The following is a 15,292-nucleotide window of genomic DNA, read 5'->3' as shown; positions in this document are numbered from 1 at the left end:
GACAAATGAATCTACATGCAAAACAGAAACAGAGTTATGGTTTCTGTAATAGACTTACGGTTTTCATAGAGGACAAACTTATGGCTACCAAAGGGGAAAGGGAGGATGGGGAACGAAAAATCATGTATATGGAATTAATAGATACACATTACTGTATATAGAATATAAAATAGATAATCAACAAGGATTTCCTGTGTAACACAGGGAACAATAATCACTGTCTTGTAATAATCTATAATGGAAAATAATCTGAAAAAATATATGTATGTAACTGAATCACTTTGCTGTTTACCTGAAACTAACACAATATTATAAATCAACTATAGCTCAATTAAAAAAAAAAGGAAAAATGTTAAAACATGTTGACTCCGTTTTCAATTGTCCTTCACCGGGATGTGAAGAAGAATACTTGAGAAAATAATTTATTCTTAGACAGTGATATACAAAATAAGGGGCAGTGGGAGTAGTTCACCCTGGTTACAGGACCTGAGGGGGTGCAGTGCCTGTAGAGAATTTAAAAACAGTAATAAAATCTACAGAAGTCTGACTGTAGTTTATTGTTGTTTATGGCAACAATAAACTATTCCTACCACTCCTGCCTTGGAACGCTGCTGGAATAGAATAGAATCTTTTGTCTAGATCAACTCCTAGTTTCGGTGCTGTTTCAATCTAGTTGGAACCCCACCTTGTGGTATGAAAATTCAATCCACAGACATGATCTTTATGGTGGCCTCCCTCAGACATGATCTTTGTAAGCCATTCTCAGAACAGAAATACACTTCTCTTCCTATTCACATATGTTTCTTCTCTTGTGTACTCTCTCTTTTCCCCCACTACTAGTACCCTAGTTTTACCCCTTTTAAATATTAAATATATTTATTATTTTTATATATTTATGTTGTAAGCCTATATTAGCCATCTTTTATGTTGCTGTGTAGGAGTATATTTTATTTCTTTTTGTTTGCTTTTCCCATAGAAGAAAAGAAAAATGTTTTAGGAAAAGGAAGAACAAATAGAGATTGTGTTTGACCACGTATTCTTGAGGAATCATAGTAGCAAGATACCTTTTGAGTTGGAAAAATCCGTTTCTCCTATTTCAGTTGAAAAAATATGTAGTTTAGTGACTTTCTTTCTTGTCTTTCTTAATTTGCTCATCCTTCTGGCTTTAGTCTCATTACCTTCATCTTTTGCATCCTGTAATAATTAATAAACAAAAAGTCAAATAATAGATCACACATACAACTAAATTTAGATGTCAAGAAAGAATGATGATTGGGTAACTAAATTTAAAAATGACAATAGGAGGCTTTTAAACAAGGTAAATTTTGTCATTTCCATATGCACTTGAATAATTCAAAATTAAGAGGCTAAATATTCTCCTGACAGGATAGAGTTTTCTGTATCTCCTATATGTGGTACAGAAAATATCATGAAATAATTTAAAATCTTGCCCAGCTAGTCAAGATTTCTATCTTAATCTTTTTTACTCTGGGATTTTTTTTTTTTTCTTTTTTTGGCTACACCCGAGGCATTTGGAAGTTCCTGGGCCAGGGATCAAATCCAAGCCACAGCTGTGACCTATAACACTGTATAGACAACACTGGATCCTTAACCCCACTGTACCACAGTGGGAACTCCCCACTCTGGGATATTTTACATTATTTATTCTTAAATAATAATTTTACACAAACCTATTTTAGCTAAAAAGCCTTCTTTTTATCATTTCTTTTATTTTTCTTTTCTTTCCTTCCTTCCTTCCTTCCTTCCTTCCTTCCTTTCCTTCCTTTCCTTCCTTCCTTCCTTCCTTCCTTCCTTCCTTCCTTCCTTCCTTCCTTCCTTCTTTCTTTCTTTCTTTCTTTCTTTCTTTCTTTCTTTCTTTCTTTCTTTCTTTCTTTCTTTCTTTCTTTCTTTCTTTCTTCTTTCCTTCTTTCTATTTGCTTTCTAGGGATGCATCTGTAGCATATGGAAATTCCCAGGCTAGGGACTGAATCAGAGCTGCAGCTGCCAGCCTACACCACAGCCACAGCAACAGCAATGCCAGATCCTTAACCCATTGAATGAGGCCAGGGATAGAACCACCTTCCTGAACTAGTCAGTTTCATTACCACTGAGCCACAATGGGAACTCACTATAATTTCTTTTTAAAAGAATCTCTAATGTTTTTGACCAGAGGCATAAGTACCTGAGGAATTGGATTTTATTCTTTTTCCTTATCCTCATTCTAATTGCATCAATATTTACTTCAAAAAAGTACTTGCTTTCATAAAATGTTCTTTTGTGACTGTGTTTTATATATGTAAACCAGTGTCATGCTCAAACTTTTATAGCTTGGGGAAACTTAAAGAAAAACATTTTAAAACAGAATAATCTAACTTCAAAGTCTGAGTTTGTTTTTGTTCTGCAAATAAGTTCATTTATATTCCTTTTTTAGGTGTCAAATATAAGTGATATCATATGTTTGTCTTTAACTTCTGAATAATTTCACTTAGTATGGTAATCTCTAGGTCCATTCATGTAACTGCAAATGCCATTTCATTTTTTATGTCTGAGTAGTATTCCATTGTATATATGTACCACATCTTTATCTATTCCTCTGTTGATCAGCATTTAGGGTTTTTCCATGTCTTGGCTATTGTAAATAGGGCTGCAGTGAACACTGGGGTGCATGTATCTTTTTGAATTATGATTTTCTCCAGATAGATGCCCAGGGGTGGGATTGTTGGATCATATGGCTTAAGGTTACCATTGGGATAAGTGGGAGGGAGGAATGGACTGAGGGCTTGGGATTGACACATGCACACGGTGGTACATGGAATGACTGACCAATGGAGACCTGCTGTATAGCATGGGGAACTCTACCCAATGTTCTGTGATAATCTATATGGGAAAAGAATCTAAAAAAGAATGGATGTCTGTGTAACTGAATGTCTTAATTGTACAGCAGAAATTATCACAACATTGTAAATCAACTATACTTCAATAAAACTTTAAAAACTGAAAACAAAAACAAAATAACCCAACTTCAACACTCTGATTATAATCTTTGACATGATTCCTTAACAGAGTTTTCAAAGGTTGTTTTCTGAGCCAGACAGTGAGGTGGGGCTGGGGATGAATCTGGCCAACAGTGGACAGATTCACCCTGCAGGCCTGGGACACAACTGAAATAAATACAATTTTTTTTTGTCCTTTTAGGGCCTCACCTGCAGCATATGGAAGTTCCCAGGCTAGAGGTTGAATCAGAGCTGTAGCTGCCAGCCTACCTCACAGCCACAGTAATGCACTATTCGAGCTGCATCTGCGACCTATCTTTAACCCACTGAGCAGGGCCCAGGGTCAAACCTGTGTCCTCATGGGTGCTAGTCTGGTTCATTACCACTGAGCCACAACAGGAACTCCTGAAATTTTTAAAAAGAATTAGCTGACTTTGACTTGTTTCCAGGTATTCACTTTTATTTTTAATTCACTGAAATCATTTTTATCAGAATCATTTATTTTTTATGCAAATGACTGGATATTTTATGCACATCATCAACAGATTTCACTGTTTTAAGATTTGCTTAGGTGTCATTACTTCTACCAAGTCAACTTTTCCAATTGTTTTTAATGAATTATAATTGACTTACAATATTATATTAGTTTCAGGTGTCCAACATAGTAATTCAATGTTTTTATGAAGCATACTCCATGCAAAGTTATTATAAAATATTGACTATAAATTTCCCTGTGTTGCACTTTACGTACTTGTAACTTATTTATTTTGTAACGAATAGTTTGTATCTCTTAATCATCTATTCCTATTTCACCCATTTCCCCCTCTCTTCTTTCCTCTTTGGTAGTTTGGTAGTTGCAGATGACAAAAAAGTCATTCTTTTATGGCTGAATAATATTCCATTGTGTGTGTGTTGGGGGGAGAGATGGCGATAGATACAGATATATATATATATATTATTCCATACAATGTTATAAATATCATTTGCAACAACTTGGATGGACCTGGAGGGAATTATGCTGATAGTGGTATTTTTAATTTTTTTTTTTTTTTTTTACAAACTCAGCATTGTTGTTTGTCAGGGTCAAAAACTATAGTCTAAAATGTTTTGAGCTATTTTCTTTTGAAGAGCAGTTTTTGAAGTTTCTGTATCTGGAGGCCAATTAAAAATACATATCCGGGGAGGTTGTTAGGGAAAAACAATAACAATTATTGTTTTAGTAATATTCACCATTTGTCAGTTAAACCTAAAGGCTAAAGAAGGGAAAATGAATTTAACTTTTTTGTGTGTATATGTAAGTATGACACAGTAATATTATCATTACCATGTTTTTTTAAAAAGACGTATTTCGTAGGATAAAGTCTGTGTGACTTTAAAGTTTGATTTTTTAGAAAATTTTAGTTTATACTATAGATAATCTTACATTTAGATCATGTGATTTATTGTGAGATAGTCATTTTTTTCTAATAATTTATATTTTTGTGTATATTTTCCCAGTGCACTTTGGATAGGATTCTGATAGTGATATGTTAGCTTTATTGTATATATTCACCATTTCTAAGATTGCATTGCCAGAAATATACATTGTATAGTTGTAATTCAGGTAACTATTTTTATATACTTATGTCTCTGGTTATTTTTAAGAAGTATTGCTTAGAAAATGAAATACCAGGCCAGTTACATGACTACCAAAGGAAACTGAGCAGACTAACATTTGTATAAATTTGATCCATGTATAGATTGAAGGAATCAAATGAAATGAACCTTAATATTTCTTCTAGCTTCAAACTTTGAGTGCAATGAAACAACAATGTGCTAAAATTGAGCACTCTGTCTGGCGCATTTTCTCAGCATAACCCTCAAGAAAGTAGAATCTCCATTCAATAAATGAGAAAAGTAAGACCCAGAATAACTTTTCCCCCAAAGTGGATCGAGAGTGGAGAGTACAAACCAGTCTTCTGATTTCTAAAATGCCATTCTGCTTCTTAAATACCAGAGACCCAAGCCCAGAGAAAGTTTGTTTTAGTAATATTCACCTGCCTTCATATAAACCAGACCAAAAGGGAAAGTTTATTAAGAGAATTAATAAGGACAATTTACCAATTACTAACCTGAGCGTTTCACCAATATAAACCCTAGAACCAAGACATAATATGTGCCTCTGAATCCAAAATAGATGTTTACGTTTTGTTTTCAAATGAAGAATACATTTCATTCAGGACTTTGATTTTCTTTTATATACTAAGGTGATCAGAGTGTAGACATAGTTATAATAGCTAAATCAAATTTAATGGTTCCCTGTTTTATCCCACCTCCAGTAGGGTATTTTCATTCTTCTTCATCTCTCAACTACATTTAGTTACAATGTGAATGTTTCAGTAAAAAAAAAAAAAATAATCTACTAGCCAGGATTCTCTGATTTGACTTCTAATTCTGACTTTTCCACTAAGTAGCAAGTCCTCTGGAGTGTTGGTATTTTCCTCTGTAAATAGTGCTATAAGTGTAGTCATACCCAGAAAGTATACTAACATTTTACAAGTATTTTTATAACCAAACAATATTTTATATCTGTTTAATACTCAGAACAACTTCCGGGGACAACTATTATTACCTACAATCTGTCAAGGCAGAAACTGGAGTTAAATGATTCATTGGAGTTAAATGATTTGTTCAAGGTCACATGACTGCCAAGGAAGAATGAGAATCATTTGGGAGCTTCCCACATCACCATAGGGGACAGCTGAACTAGATGAAATTTTACTCCTATTTGAAAATATTAGCTGTGTGACTATAAACATTTGCTCACTCAAATTCCTCAATTACATGTTATTTTACAATTATACTATTATTTTTTTTCTTTTTTTTGGCCACACGCACGGTATGTGGCAGTTCCCTGTCCAGGGATGTAATCCAAGCCACAGATGTAAACTGTGCCACTGCTGCAGCAATGCCACATCCTTAATTTGCTGCACCACAGTGGGAATTCCTGGCATGATTTATTTTGTACAGCCCCCCTTATCTCAGCATCTCTAAACTCTGAACATAGTAAGAGAGGGGAACCTCTGAGAGAGGTGAGGAAATGTCAGGCTGCCTGAGGGTTCTCAGAAGGAGTGGTGTGACCAACATCCTCATGCTTGTCCTCCACAGTACTGCTCTTAAACAGATCAGACTGTTTTATAAACAGTGTCTTTAGATAGCCAGGACAGCTAGGCCACACTTGAACAGAAGAGGGGACACAAACTAAAGATAGAAGGAAGTGAATAAATAAGGCTGGGAAAACCATGGACATAGCACAGATCTGTGTGAACATACAAATCTAATTCATGCTTAATTTGGACAGTCTCAGAATTCTGCTACATCAGGTTAATTCTCATTTCTTTTGACATTTCCACTAGAGAAACTTTTCACACTTCAGAAATGTTCCCACCATCATTCCATCAGATGCTTCAGCTCATACACAGGAATGGCCTTAAAGAATGTTTCATATTACAAGATATTTTCATTCTTGTTTTTTTTAGCACAGCATTTCTTTTGAAAATTGTTAATGTGACTTAACATGTTTGGCATTTTGCATTTCAACTCAGTGGCTCATCAAGTTAACTACAAGGTTTAACCTAAAGGGATTCTGCCAAACATTAAATTTAAACCTAATTTGACCTAAGTTCCTTTCCAGTAATCAGTATTATTTAGATTCTAAATATCACCAATTCTATTTATTCACTTTTAATTTTCTCTAACAGTTACCTTTGCAATGTCAATGCTTTAAAAAACCTTTGTTTTAATCCTGTATACTGGCTGTAGCATGAGGTATTATCATTAATTCATTTACCATACACTCTGATTTTGTTAATGAGGGGAGGTACATGAAGAAGAAAGCCAAACAGACAAACAACACATCAAGTTTCAACCTGCGTTAGAAATAATGTAGGGAGTTCCCATCGTGGCGCAGTGGTTAACGAATCCGACTAGGAACCATGAGGTTGCGGGTTTGGTCCCTGGCCTTGCTCAGTGGGTTAACGATCCGGCGTTGCCGTGAGCTGTGGTGTAGGTTGCAGACGTGGCTCAGATCCCGCGTTGCTGTGGCTCTGGTGTAGGCCGGTGGCTACAGCTCTGATTCGACCCCTAGCCTGGGAACCTCCACACGCCGCGGGAGCGGCCTGGCCCAAGAAATAGCAAAAAGACAAAAAAGAAAAAAAAGAAAAATAATGTAAAAAGTGGTCAACAATTATCAAATTTTAAAAATATGTCAAAGGGAAAAGAATTTCAGTTTCCTTAACGTGTATCTTCAAAGAAAAAAAGAAGAAAATGTATTCAAAATATTTGCAGAAAATATATTTCAAAGAACACATCACAAACTTACATCAGCTAATCTAAAAACATCCATGCCTATTAACCACTATTCCTATTTCTGGCAACTTGATCTAAGAAAGTAATTCAAAATATATAAAATTTATGCATGTCCAGGGCCACCTTTGTTATAATAGTGAAAACTTGAAAGCAGTGTAGATTAAAATAGGAAGAGTTAAATACATTATGGCAATTGTTCATGACTCACCATATTGGGTTTCCTTAGTGGCCTAGACCTTAAGGATCTGGCATTGTCACTGCTGTGGTTCAGGTCACTGCTGTGGCATGGGTTTGATCCCTGGCCCTGAAACTTCCACATGCTGCAGGCACAGGCTTCCCCCAAAATGAATGCTTCCATTTACCATCTTTTGTCACATGGATTACCACAGTCATTACTAACTTCCTCCTCACATTCAGGGTTGCCATTCTCCTATCTAGCCTCTAGACTACTGTCCATATCACTTCTCTAAATCATAATTTTGGTTTTGTTATTCCTCTGCTTAGGATACTTCCACAGATTCTGTCACCTTCAGGAAAAATTCAAATTAGTATTCTCTGAGGCCCTGCATAACTCATCCTTACCAATCTCTCCAGGCTCTGTAGCTGGCCACTTCCTCACACAAATTCTGTCACCATCTATACACATCTAGCTGGGTCATTCCTCTGGCCCATATGGTTTCCTTTTTGCCTAGGTTCTTACTGATTATCTAGCCTATTCCACTGAGGTAGTTAACTCCTCTTCTTATCACAGCTCAAAATTAACTTCCCAGAAGTTCCCACTGTGGCGCAGCTGGTTAGGGATCCAGTGTTGCCACAGCTGTGGTGTAGGTTGCAGCTGTGGCTCAGATTCAACTTCTGGCCCATGAACTTCCACATGTTGGTGCAGCCAAAAAAGAAAAGAAAGGAAAAAAAAAAAAAAAAACTCCCTGGATAATTTGCTCTAGCCACCCTATTCAAAGATGATTAATAATCCTAAATCCCCTAAGTATATCCCTAATTAAACTTTGTACCCTGTTCAAGCAACTCACAATTTTTGTCTCCTTTATCCCAATTGGTAAACTGTTTAATTTCCTCAGAAATATTACTTAGTGCTTGGTAAAATAATTCTCAGTATCATTTTTTTTGTCTTTTGTCTTTTTAGAATTCTCAATATCATTAAAGTAGCTTTTCTTCATTCACATACTATTTTTCTCCAAACCAAAAGGTGATGATTAGTTTAAGCCCAAGTACCACAATTCCTTAAGTGCCAAGTGTATAATTAGGTGCTTCTTCTAGAATTAAGAGCTACTGCAGCCATGAACCAAGGATCTGCTTAGACTTCCCAGTATCCACTTGGGAATTCTAGGCTAGAGATTACAATGATATGAATTAGGATAACAGCTGTGGAGATGGAAGGGAAAGTGAACATACTGAAAATATATTTGGGAGGTAGCTATGGCAGGTTGGTGATTGACTAGATGTAGGAGGTAAAGGAGACAGAATGATCAAAGGTAATAGTAAAGTTTCTGCCCAGAAAACCCAAATGAGGAGGAGAACTGAGAGGGGAGCTAGATTCGGTTTGGGATATACAGAAACTAAGACAAATGTGTCATCTGGAGGTTCCCAGCAAATATTACCCATGTGGATCAGAACCTCAAAGATAAAACAAGAGGGAAAAAGCAAAGCCTGACAGTGGTTGGAATTATTAAGGAAGAGCAGGGATTGAAAAAATAAGAGGACTAAGATAAAACTGAGAGCAACTGTATTTAATGATTAAACATAGAAACTGAATCCCAGAGAGAGTAGTCAGAAAATAAATGATGAGAAAGTGAAAGAAAAAAACTGGAAAAGGATGGCTTCATTGACATTAAAAGAGCAAAGCTATATTTAAAGAAGAGAAGTTCCCATGTAGCACAGTGGGTTAAGGATTCGGTGTTGTACAGCTGTGGTGCAGGTTGCAACTGCAGGGCAGGCTTGAGAACTTCCACATACTGAAGGTTCAGCCAAAAAGAAAAGGGAGCATGAATAGGCCATGCTACTGAAATAATAAAATGATAAATAAGGTTAGCATTAAAACTTGCCTGTCGCTTTTTGCAACCAGCTCATCAAAAGCCTTGGTGAGAACAGTTTCAGTGGAAGATTATGAGCAGCAGTCAGACTGCTGTAAGTTGAGGAGGAATGAACAGTGTTTAGTCCAGGGTCTGCACACAGTAAGCTACAGAAATGTCTACTACTACCAAGTGGAGACCAGTGGGAAATAAGGTCAAAAGTATAAAGGGAAGAAGACAGAATGGCCCCTGAACGAATGCATAGGTATCCAAAAAAAGCTTATGTTGCTTTTAGGAAGAAAAGACTTACACATATTTAAATGCTTGATAAAAGAAGTCAATAAAGAAGATGTTGGAGTGAAGAAAAAAGATAGAATAAGATCCCTGAAAGGGCAAAAACCCGAGTTGAGATGAAGAAATTACTCTAATATATCTCTTTCTATAAGAGTAAGTAAAGATAGAAGGTTAGAAAAAGGAGAGAAGAGGAAAAATATGGAGGAAGAGAAGAATTAGGAGGAGAGAAAGGAAATTGCCAGCATTTAATGTGTGCTTTTCAGATGATATAACAGAGCCTTAGTAAGATTAATTGCTACTAATCAGTGACAGAATCTGAATTTAAAGTTAATTTTAGACCACTGATTTTTCTTACCCATTCTGGAGGTGCTCAGACAATAGGGATATGAAAAACTAAAGGGTTAAGAAGAATGGAAGTAGTTCCACTGGGTTGTAGCTGAGAATGAAAAAGGGACTCAGGAAACAACAATGTTGAGCACCCCACAGGAACTGAAGATGTTGAAGATTTAGTGGCATCAGTCTACCAGGTAAATCATTTTTCTCTAGCCAAGCTCTGTTGGAGTTGTGAAAAATGCAAGACTGAGGTTTTGTGAGGATACAAACTCAGGAAGATAATGACAAAAATAAGCTGAAGATATTGGTGAGTAGGAGGCCAAAATAATGAGGCATGAAATCCAGAAAGAATGGGATAGGAATTGAAATCAGGAAAGAGTGACTAGGCGAACTAGTTAAGAGACTGGAGATTCCCACTAGGTGCCAATTTAGATATATCCTTGTGCTTAATATATTGACTAGAATACAATGGGAATTGAATGTTTTCTAATAAATAAATGAATGCGTGGCAACCAAGGCCTACCATGTTGAAATAGAAGGCCAGCTTCTGGACATTTGACTGGGATCTCTCCTTCATAAATAATTCCAAATAAGATTTCTTTGAATGTCCAACAGGAATAGTTGATGTAATCAAACAGCTTTCATAGATAAAATATTATGTGGACTCCTTCAAAGTTTTCTCAAGAATGGCTTAGAGAAAGAGAGCTTCTGTTGATGACAAGCTGCTCCATAGCAACTCTGTCCCCTTACTCCATTAATTTCGCCTTTCCTTCAGGTTTTGTTGTTGTTGTTGTTGTTGTTGTTTTTGCTGTATTTATCCTCAAAACCACACCTTATCTCCAGGGTTATGATTATTCCCTTTAAAACATATGCTTCTTTATAGTATAGCTAAAACATGCTAATATTTCAAAAAAATTCCTAAACATTAAAGAACAATATGAAATAAATAAAATTCAGAAACATTACAAAACCCCCCAAATTACAAAGCATTCACTTTGTATATTTGTGTATTTCTGGTACATCTACCAACCTATGTTGGTAGATGCTGATCTGTTCCATGTCTTACTCAAGACCCTGCCCAAAGTATTTTCCTTTTTAGGTATCTGACTCACCAGACAAATAAGCATTCTTTGGAGCTTATTTTAAAACTTCAACACTTTTTTATTGTCTAGTAAGTGATTCATTCCATCTACTAAGCTGTTTCTGCAAAGTCACTTTAATCTTACACCAAGCTAGAGATTCTCTGATATCATTATGGACAAGGACCCAAAAGACTGTCTTTTCTAAACTTACAGAAAATGAGATATTCTTACAAAGATGCTATCCACTTATTCTAAAGCTAGATCTTCACCTGTATATTTTTAAAGAATTTTTATCCTTCAACTGTATTACATTTTAGGAGGTTTCATCTGACTACATGGAATCTCTAGAGATTTCTGTTCTTTATTACAAATGTGGGAATCCTCATCGCAAAATTCAAAAGTACTGAAACTGGAAAGAGATAAATTTGATGTAAAGAAAAAGTTCCTATATGTCTTTATAAAGTTGCGCAGGAAGGAAAAGTAGGGGAAGTTGAGGTAGGGAAATCTCTAGCCTTGAGTGCTGCCTCAGCAGGTCAGTTACAGCTTCCCCCAGCACCACACATACTGCCTCTGGTCTCATCCCCGCTGGCATCCATTTCTCTTCTGCATCTTAAATGGAAGCATCAGCCTTTTATGTCTACTGTGTGAATATTTTCTTTACTGAGTCATAAGCATCTAGAAGCAGAGAATAGATTGTTTGGCATATCACCCAACTCAGTACCACACTCAAGGCTTTTTTTTTTTGTTTTTCTTTTTCCTTCCTTCCTTCCTTCTGGCTGCACCATGGCATGTGGAAGTTCCTAGGTGATCCAACCTGAGCCACAGCAGTGACAACACCAGATACTTAACCTGCTGAGCCACATGGGAACTCCCACACACTCAAGGTTTTTTGATAAATTTTAATTTTGATAAATGTTCTTCTATTTCCCTCACTTTCGTAATGTCATACACCACAGGGTTTATTTTGAGGAATAAGAATGTGTTTTTGATCGATTTTCTTTTCACTGATTAGAATTTGGCTGAATGCATGACTTCACAACATTATTTTGAATAGAGGCTATCAGTAGAGTATTCTTTAGGGACACACCATATCTGAAGTCAATAATGGTTCACTTTTACTTGAAGATTCTGCCAGAGAATCTGTTCAGGTTGAGGAAGTGATTGTCCTAGGGATTTACTTCATATGCAAAAATCTGCCTTTCTAAATCAGGCAAGCCTGTGTTTAGCTCTCCTGTTTTTGCAGTTAACCTTATGCTGCTGCTCCTCCTGTTGCCAGAATTTTTGGTCTGGAACACAGTCATTATCCCTTCCTGGCCATCAGTAAACTGGAAAAGGAATGTTACACACCATCTGCGTCGCTCCTCCTGTATTCCTTCTCTTCCTGAGCGTACGACCCTACTCAGGAAAGTGCAGAGGAGGTTACTCCATGAAGAGCGGGGTCCGGTAGACACCAAGACTCACCTTTATTACATCTATTAACTAACATGTTCCATCCCTGCTAACAAGGAACTTTTCCCCAAAAGACAGATATGTCTTGTGCTGCAGAAATGGAGTACTTTAAAATCATGTAGTTGGTCTTTCTATTCTCCTAAGAGTGAACACTCACCCTTTGGCCTAGATCGATCTTGGGGAGAATGTGACTGTTATTATGGCTATGGAATCCTTAACTAAAATTGTGGAAAGTGGAATTCCTGCTGTGATGCAGTGGGTTAAGAATCCAGCTGTGGTGGAGGTCACAGCTGCAGCTGGGATTCGATCCCTGACTGGAAACTTCCACATGCCTCAGGTGAGGCCAAAAAATAAAAATAAAAAAAGTAAAAAAACAAATAAATAAACTTTTGGAAGGTGGGGTAGAAAACACAGTTCTGCCACAGGCTCAGGAGTAGTAAAACCTCATCCAAGAAGAAGTTAAATAGTTAAAATCAAAATTTCAAAAAGCGACTGATATGCATACTAATGACTTTCTTCCTCTAAGCCATCATTTGCAGCTGTGAATTTACTTTCAGATAAATGAGTTTTCTTCCTCAGACATGTCTATCCCTTGATGCCTCTGACAATGACAGGACATTGTAAGCAATAGATACTCCTCAGTGAGTCCCTTCTTTGCATGGCGTTACCCAATTTCCTTGTGGAAAGTACCTGTCTCTGTCCCTAAGCACACTGCTTATACTCAAACATAGCAGTGACCCCATTCTTCCGTAGTTTTCAGCCATCTCTTCCCCCAGATGGAAGAGTCTGTTCTCTATTTGCTGCTATTTCAAACGTGGTGCATTATCTCCCACCATGCCTCACACATAGTGGGCATGCTTCTTGCATTATATTTTGTTAACTTTATCTAAAGAAAACCCTCAGACATGGCCACAGCATGCCTCCCAGTCTACGTTCTAGAATTTCAGAATGGCCTGGGAGAATAAAAGAATAGAAGTTGGGTACATACACAGTAAGAAGTAATGAGAAATACTACATGTTGACAACTGAGAGTTTTAATCTATGCTAGCAGATAAGTGGCCATCATTCTTTGAAATGGTGAGCATTTCAAATATAATTTGAAAATGGGGTCTCCCCTTTGGTCATTTAACCTCAAAGTATTTTTGTTAGAATGAAACAAAAATTTTGAGAAAAATATTGTGCTCTCCATAACAACCAAAAGAGGTGTAAACATTTTTATCAGACTTATGTTTCCAATTCAGTGCCTAAGGAGGTCATTTAAAATGATTAATCAAACTAAACATGCTTTCATAATGCAAATTCTGAATTTAGTTTTTATTATATTTATAAACTCAATGTGTAGCAGAGAATTTCTTCACAAACTTCCCCAATGCAGATATAAAGCAAGTATAGTCATGTTGCCCTTATTCATACTGGCACTCAAATAGTTGACATAAAAAGCTTTGCTGTTAGTATTTTGGTAAATGACATTTTAATTATTAACTTCATACCTCCTTCAGAAGGTCCCCTTCATCATTCATCTCACACTTTTTTACTTACGTTGGCTTTGGAAACCACAATATCCGCAACAAATGCACTCAACATGTATTTATATGTACACCTGAAACAAACAAACAAAGGTGAATTCCATGGAAGCTCTTTCCAGAGGGGCCTGGCAGGTAATAAAAGATAAACCCCAGAATCTGATGTGTCATGCCTGAGGCACAGGATACTAGAAATACACTAAAAGAGTCAAATGACAAAGGCTCATTTATGCCTGACTCCCTACAAACAAAGGACACACAAAGCTTAAAACTGTGTTCATTGACTTTTTCTCTAACACACTGAACTTTTGTTATATAACAATTGTATTCTGGAATGAAATCTATTGTTAGACTGAGATAATGAAACATTTATAAGACAACTGTGCTATCCAAGTCCACAGACAAAAACACAATTGGAAAAATACAGCTGTTAAGTGACCCAGATTTTTACTGATGGCAAAGGTCTACTCATTTCTAATCTCCATTTTTAGTTTCCTTTCTAGCATCACTTTCTGGTACTTTGTTATATAACATTTGCAGTCTTTCTTCAGCCTTTCAATTCTCCAGATGTTGGTGTCTGAACAGCCCCAACCGATCCCTGCTATGCACAGAACCATCTTCAGGATACCCTACCTGGTCACAGAAACCACCCTAATGCAGTCAGGGGAAACTGGAAATGCTTTCTCAAAAGGGACTTTGCTCTCTTCAACCATGATTTCCAGTCTAGTTGATGGGGGATGGCAGAAGGTTTTCTCTGAATCCAGTCAAACCCTCTCTACGCCTTCTGCACATATGATGTGCAGTCTCCACAGCTGATCACTCCTGTCCAGGCCCACACTCCAGCTGGTCAGCCAGGCCTGACTCTCTTGTTCTGTCTATGCAATTACATAGTTATTATTTTATGTTTGTTGTAATCAACTTACTTTTTCCTTTATTTCATTGATCATCTTTCCACTTGTCTCTCTTTCCTACCTTAAGAATGTCAGTATCTTCTCAGTTTATCCTTTTCCTTTCCTTTTTTTTTGGGGGGGGGGCAAGCTCACGGCATGTGGAAATTCCCAGGCTAGAGGTCAAACCTGTGCCACAACCGTGACCCAATCCACAGCACTGACAACTCCATATCCTTAACCACTAACAACTCCATATCCTTAACCACTAGGCCATCAGGGAACTCCTTTGTTTCTTTCTAAGTAAATTGCAGTATAGATTTCAAATATATTATGTATAACAGTTGCTGTATTTTT

The 15,292-nt window shown here is 36.8% G+C and overlaps 1 protein-coding gene across 1 annotated transcript in view; it reads right to left on the bottom strand.

Moving 5' to 3' along the window:
* Positions 1-14,761, bottom strand: part of LGSN (lengsin, lens protein with glutamine synthetase domain) — a 28,422-nt gene extending 13,661 nt beyond the window's left edge. The window contains exons 1-3 of the mRNA XM_021084655.1: positions 14,682-14,761; positions 12,255-12,471; positions 1,065-1,203 (exon numbers count right to left, since the gene is read on the bottom strand). Of these exons, the coding sequence (XP_020940314.1) occupies positions 1,065-1,203; positions 12,255-12,471; positions 14,682-14,761 (436 nt within the window). The remainder of the gene's footprint in view (positions 1-1,064; positions 1,204-12,254; positions 12,472-14,681) is intronic.

This window comes from Sus scrofa, chromosome 1 (assembly GCF_000003025.6).
Source record: "Sus scrofa isolate TJ Tabasco breed Duroc chromosome 1, Sscrofa11.1, whole genome shotgun sequence".
NCBI lineage: Eukaryota > Metazoa > Chordata > Mammalia > Artiodactyla > Suidae > Sus > Sus scrofa.
The sequence above is the reverse complement of the archived record's forward strand: the minus strand, read 5'-3'. Positions and strand labels throughout refer to the sequence as shown.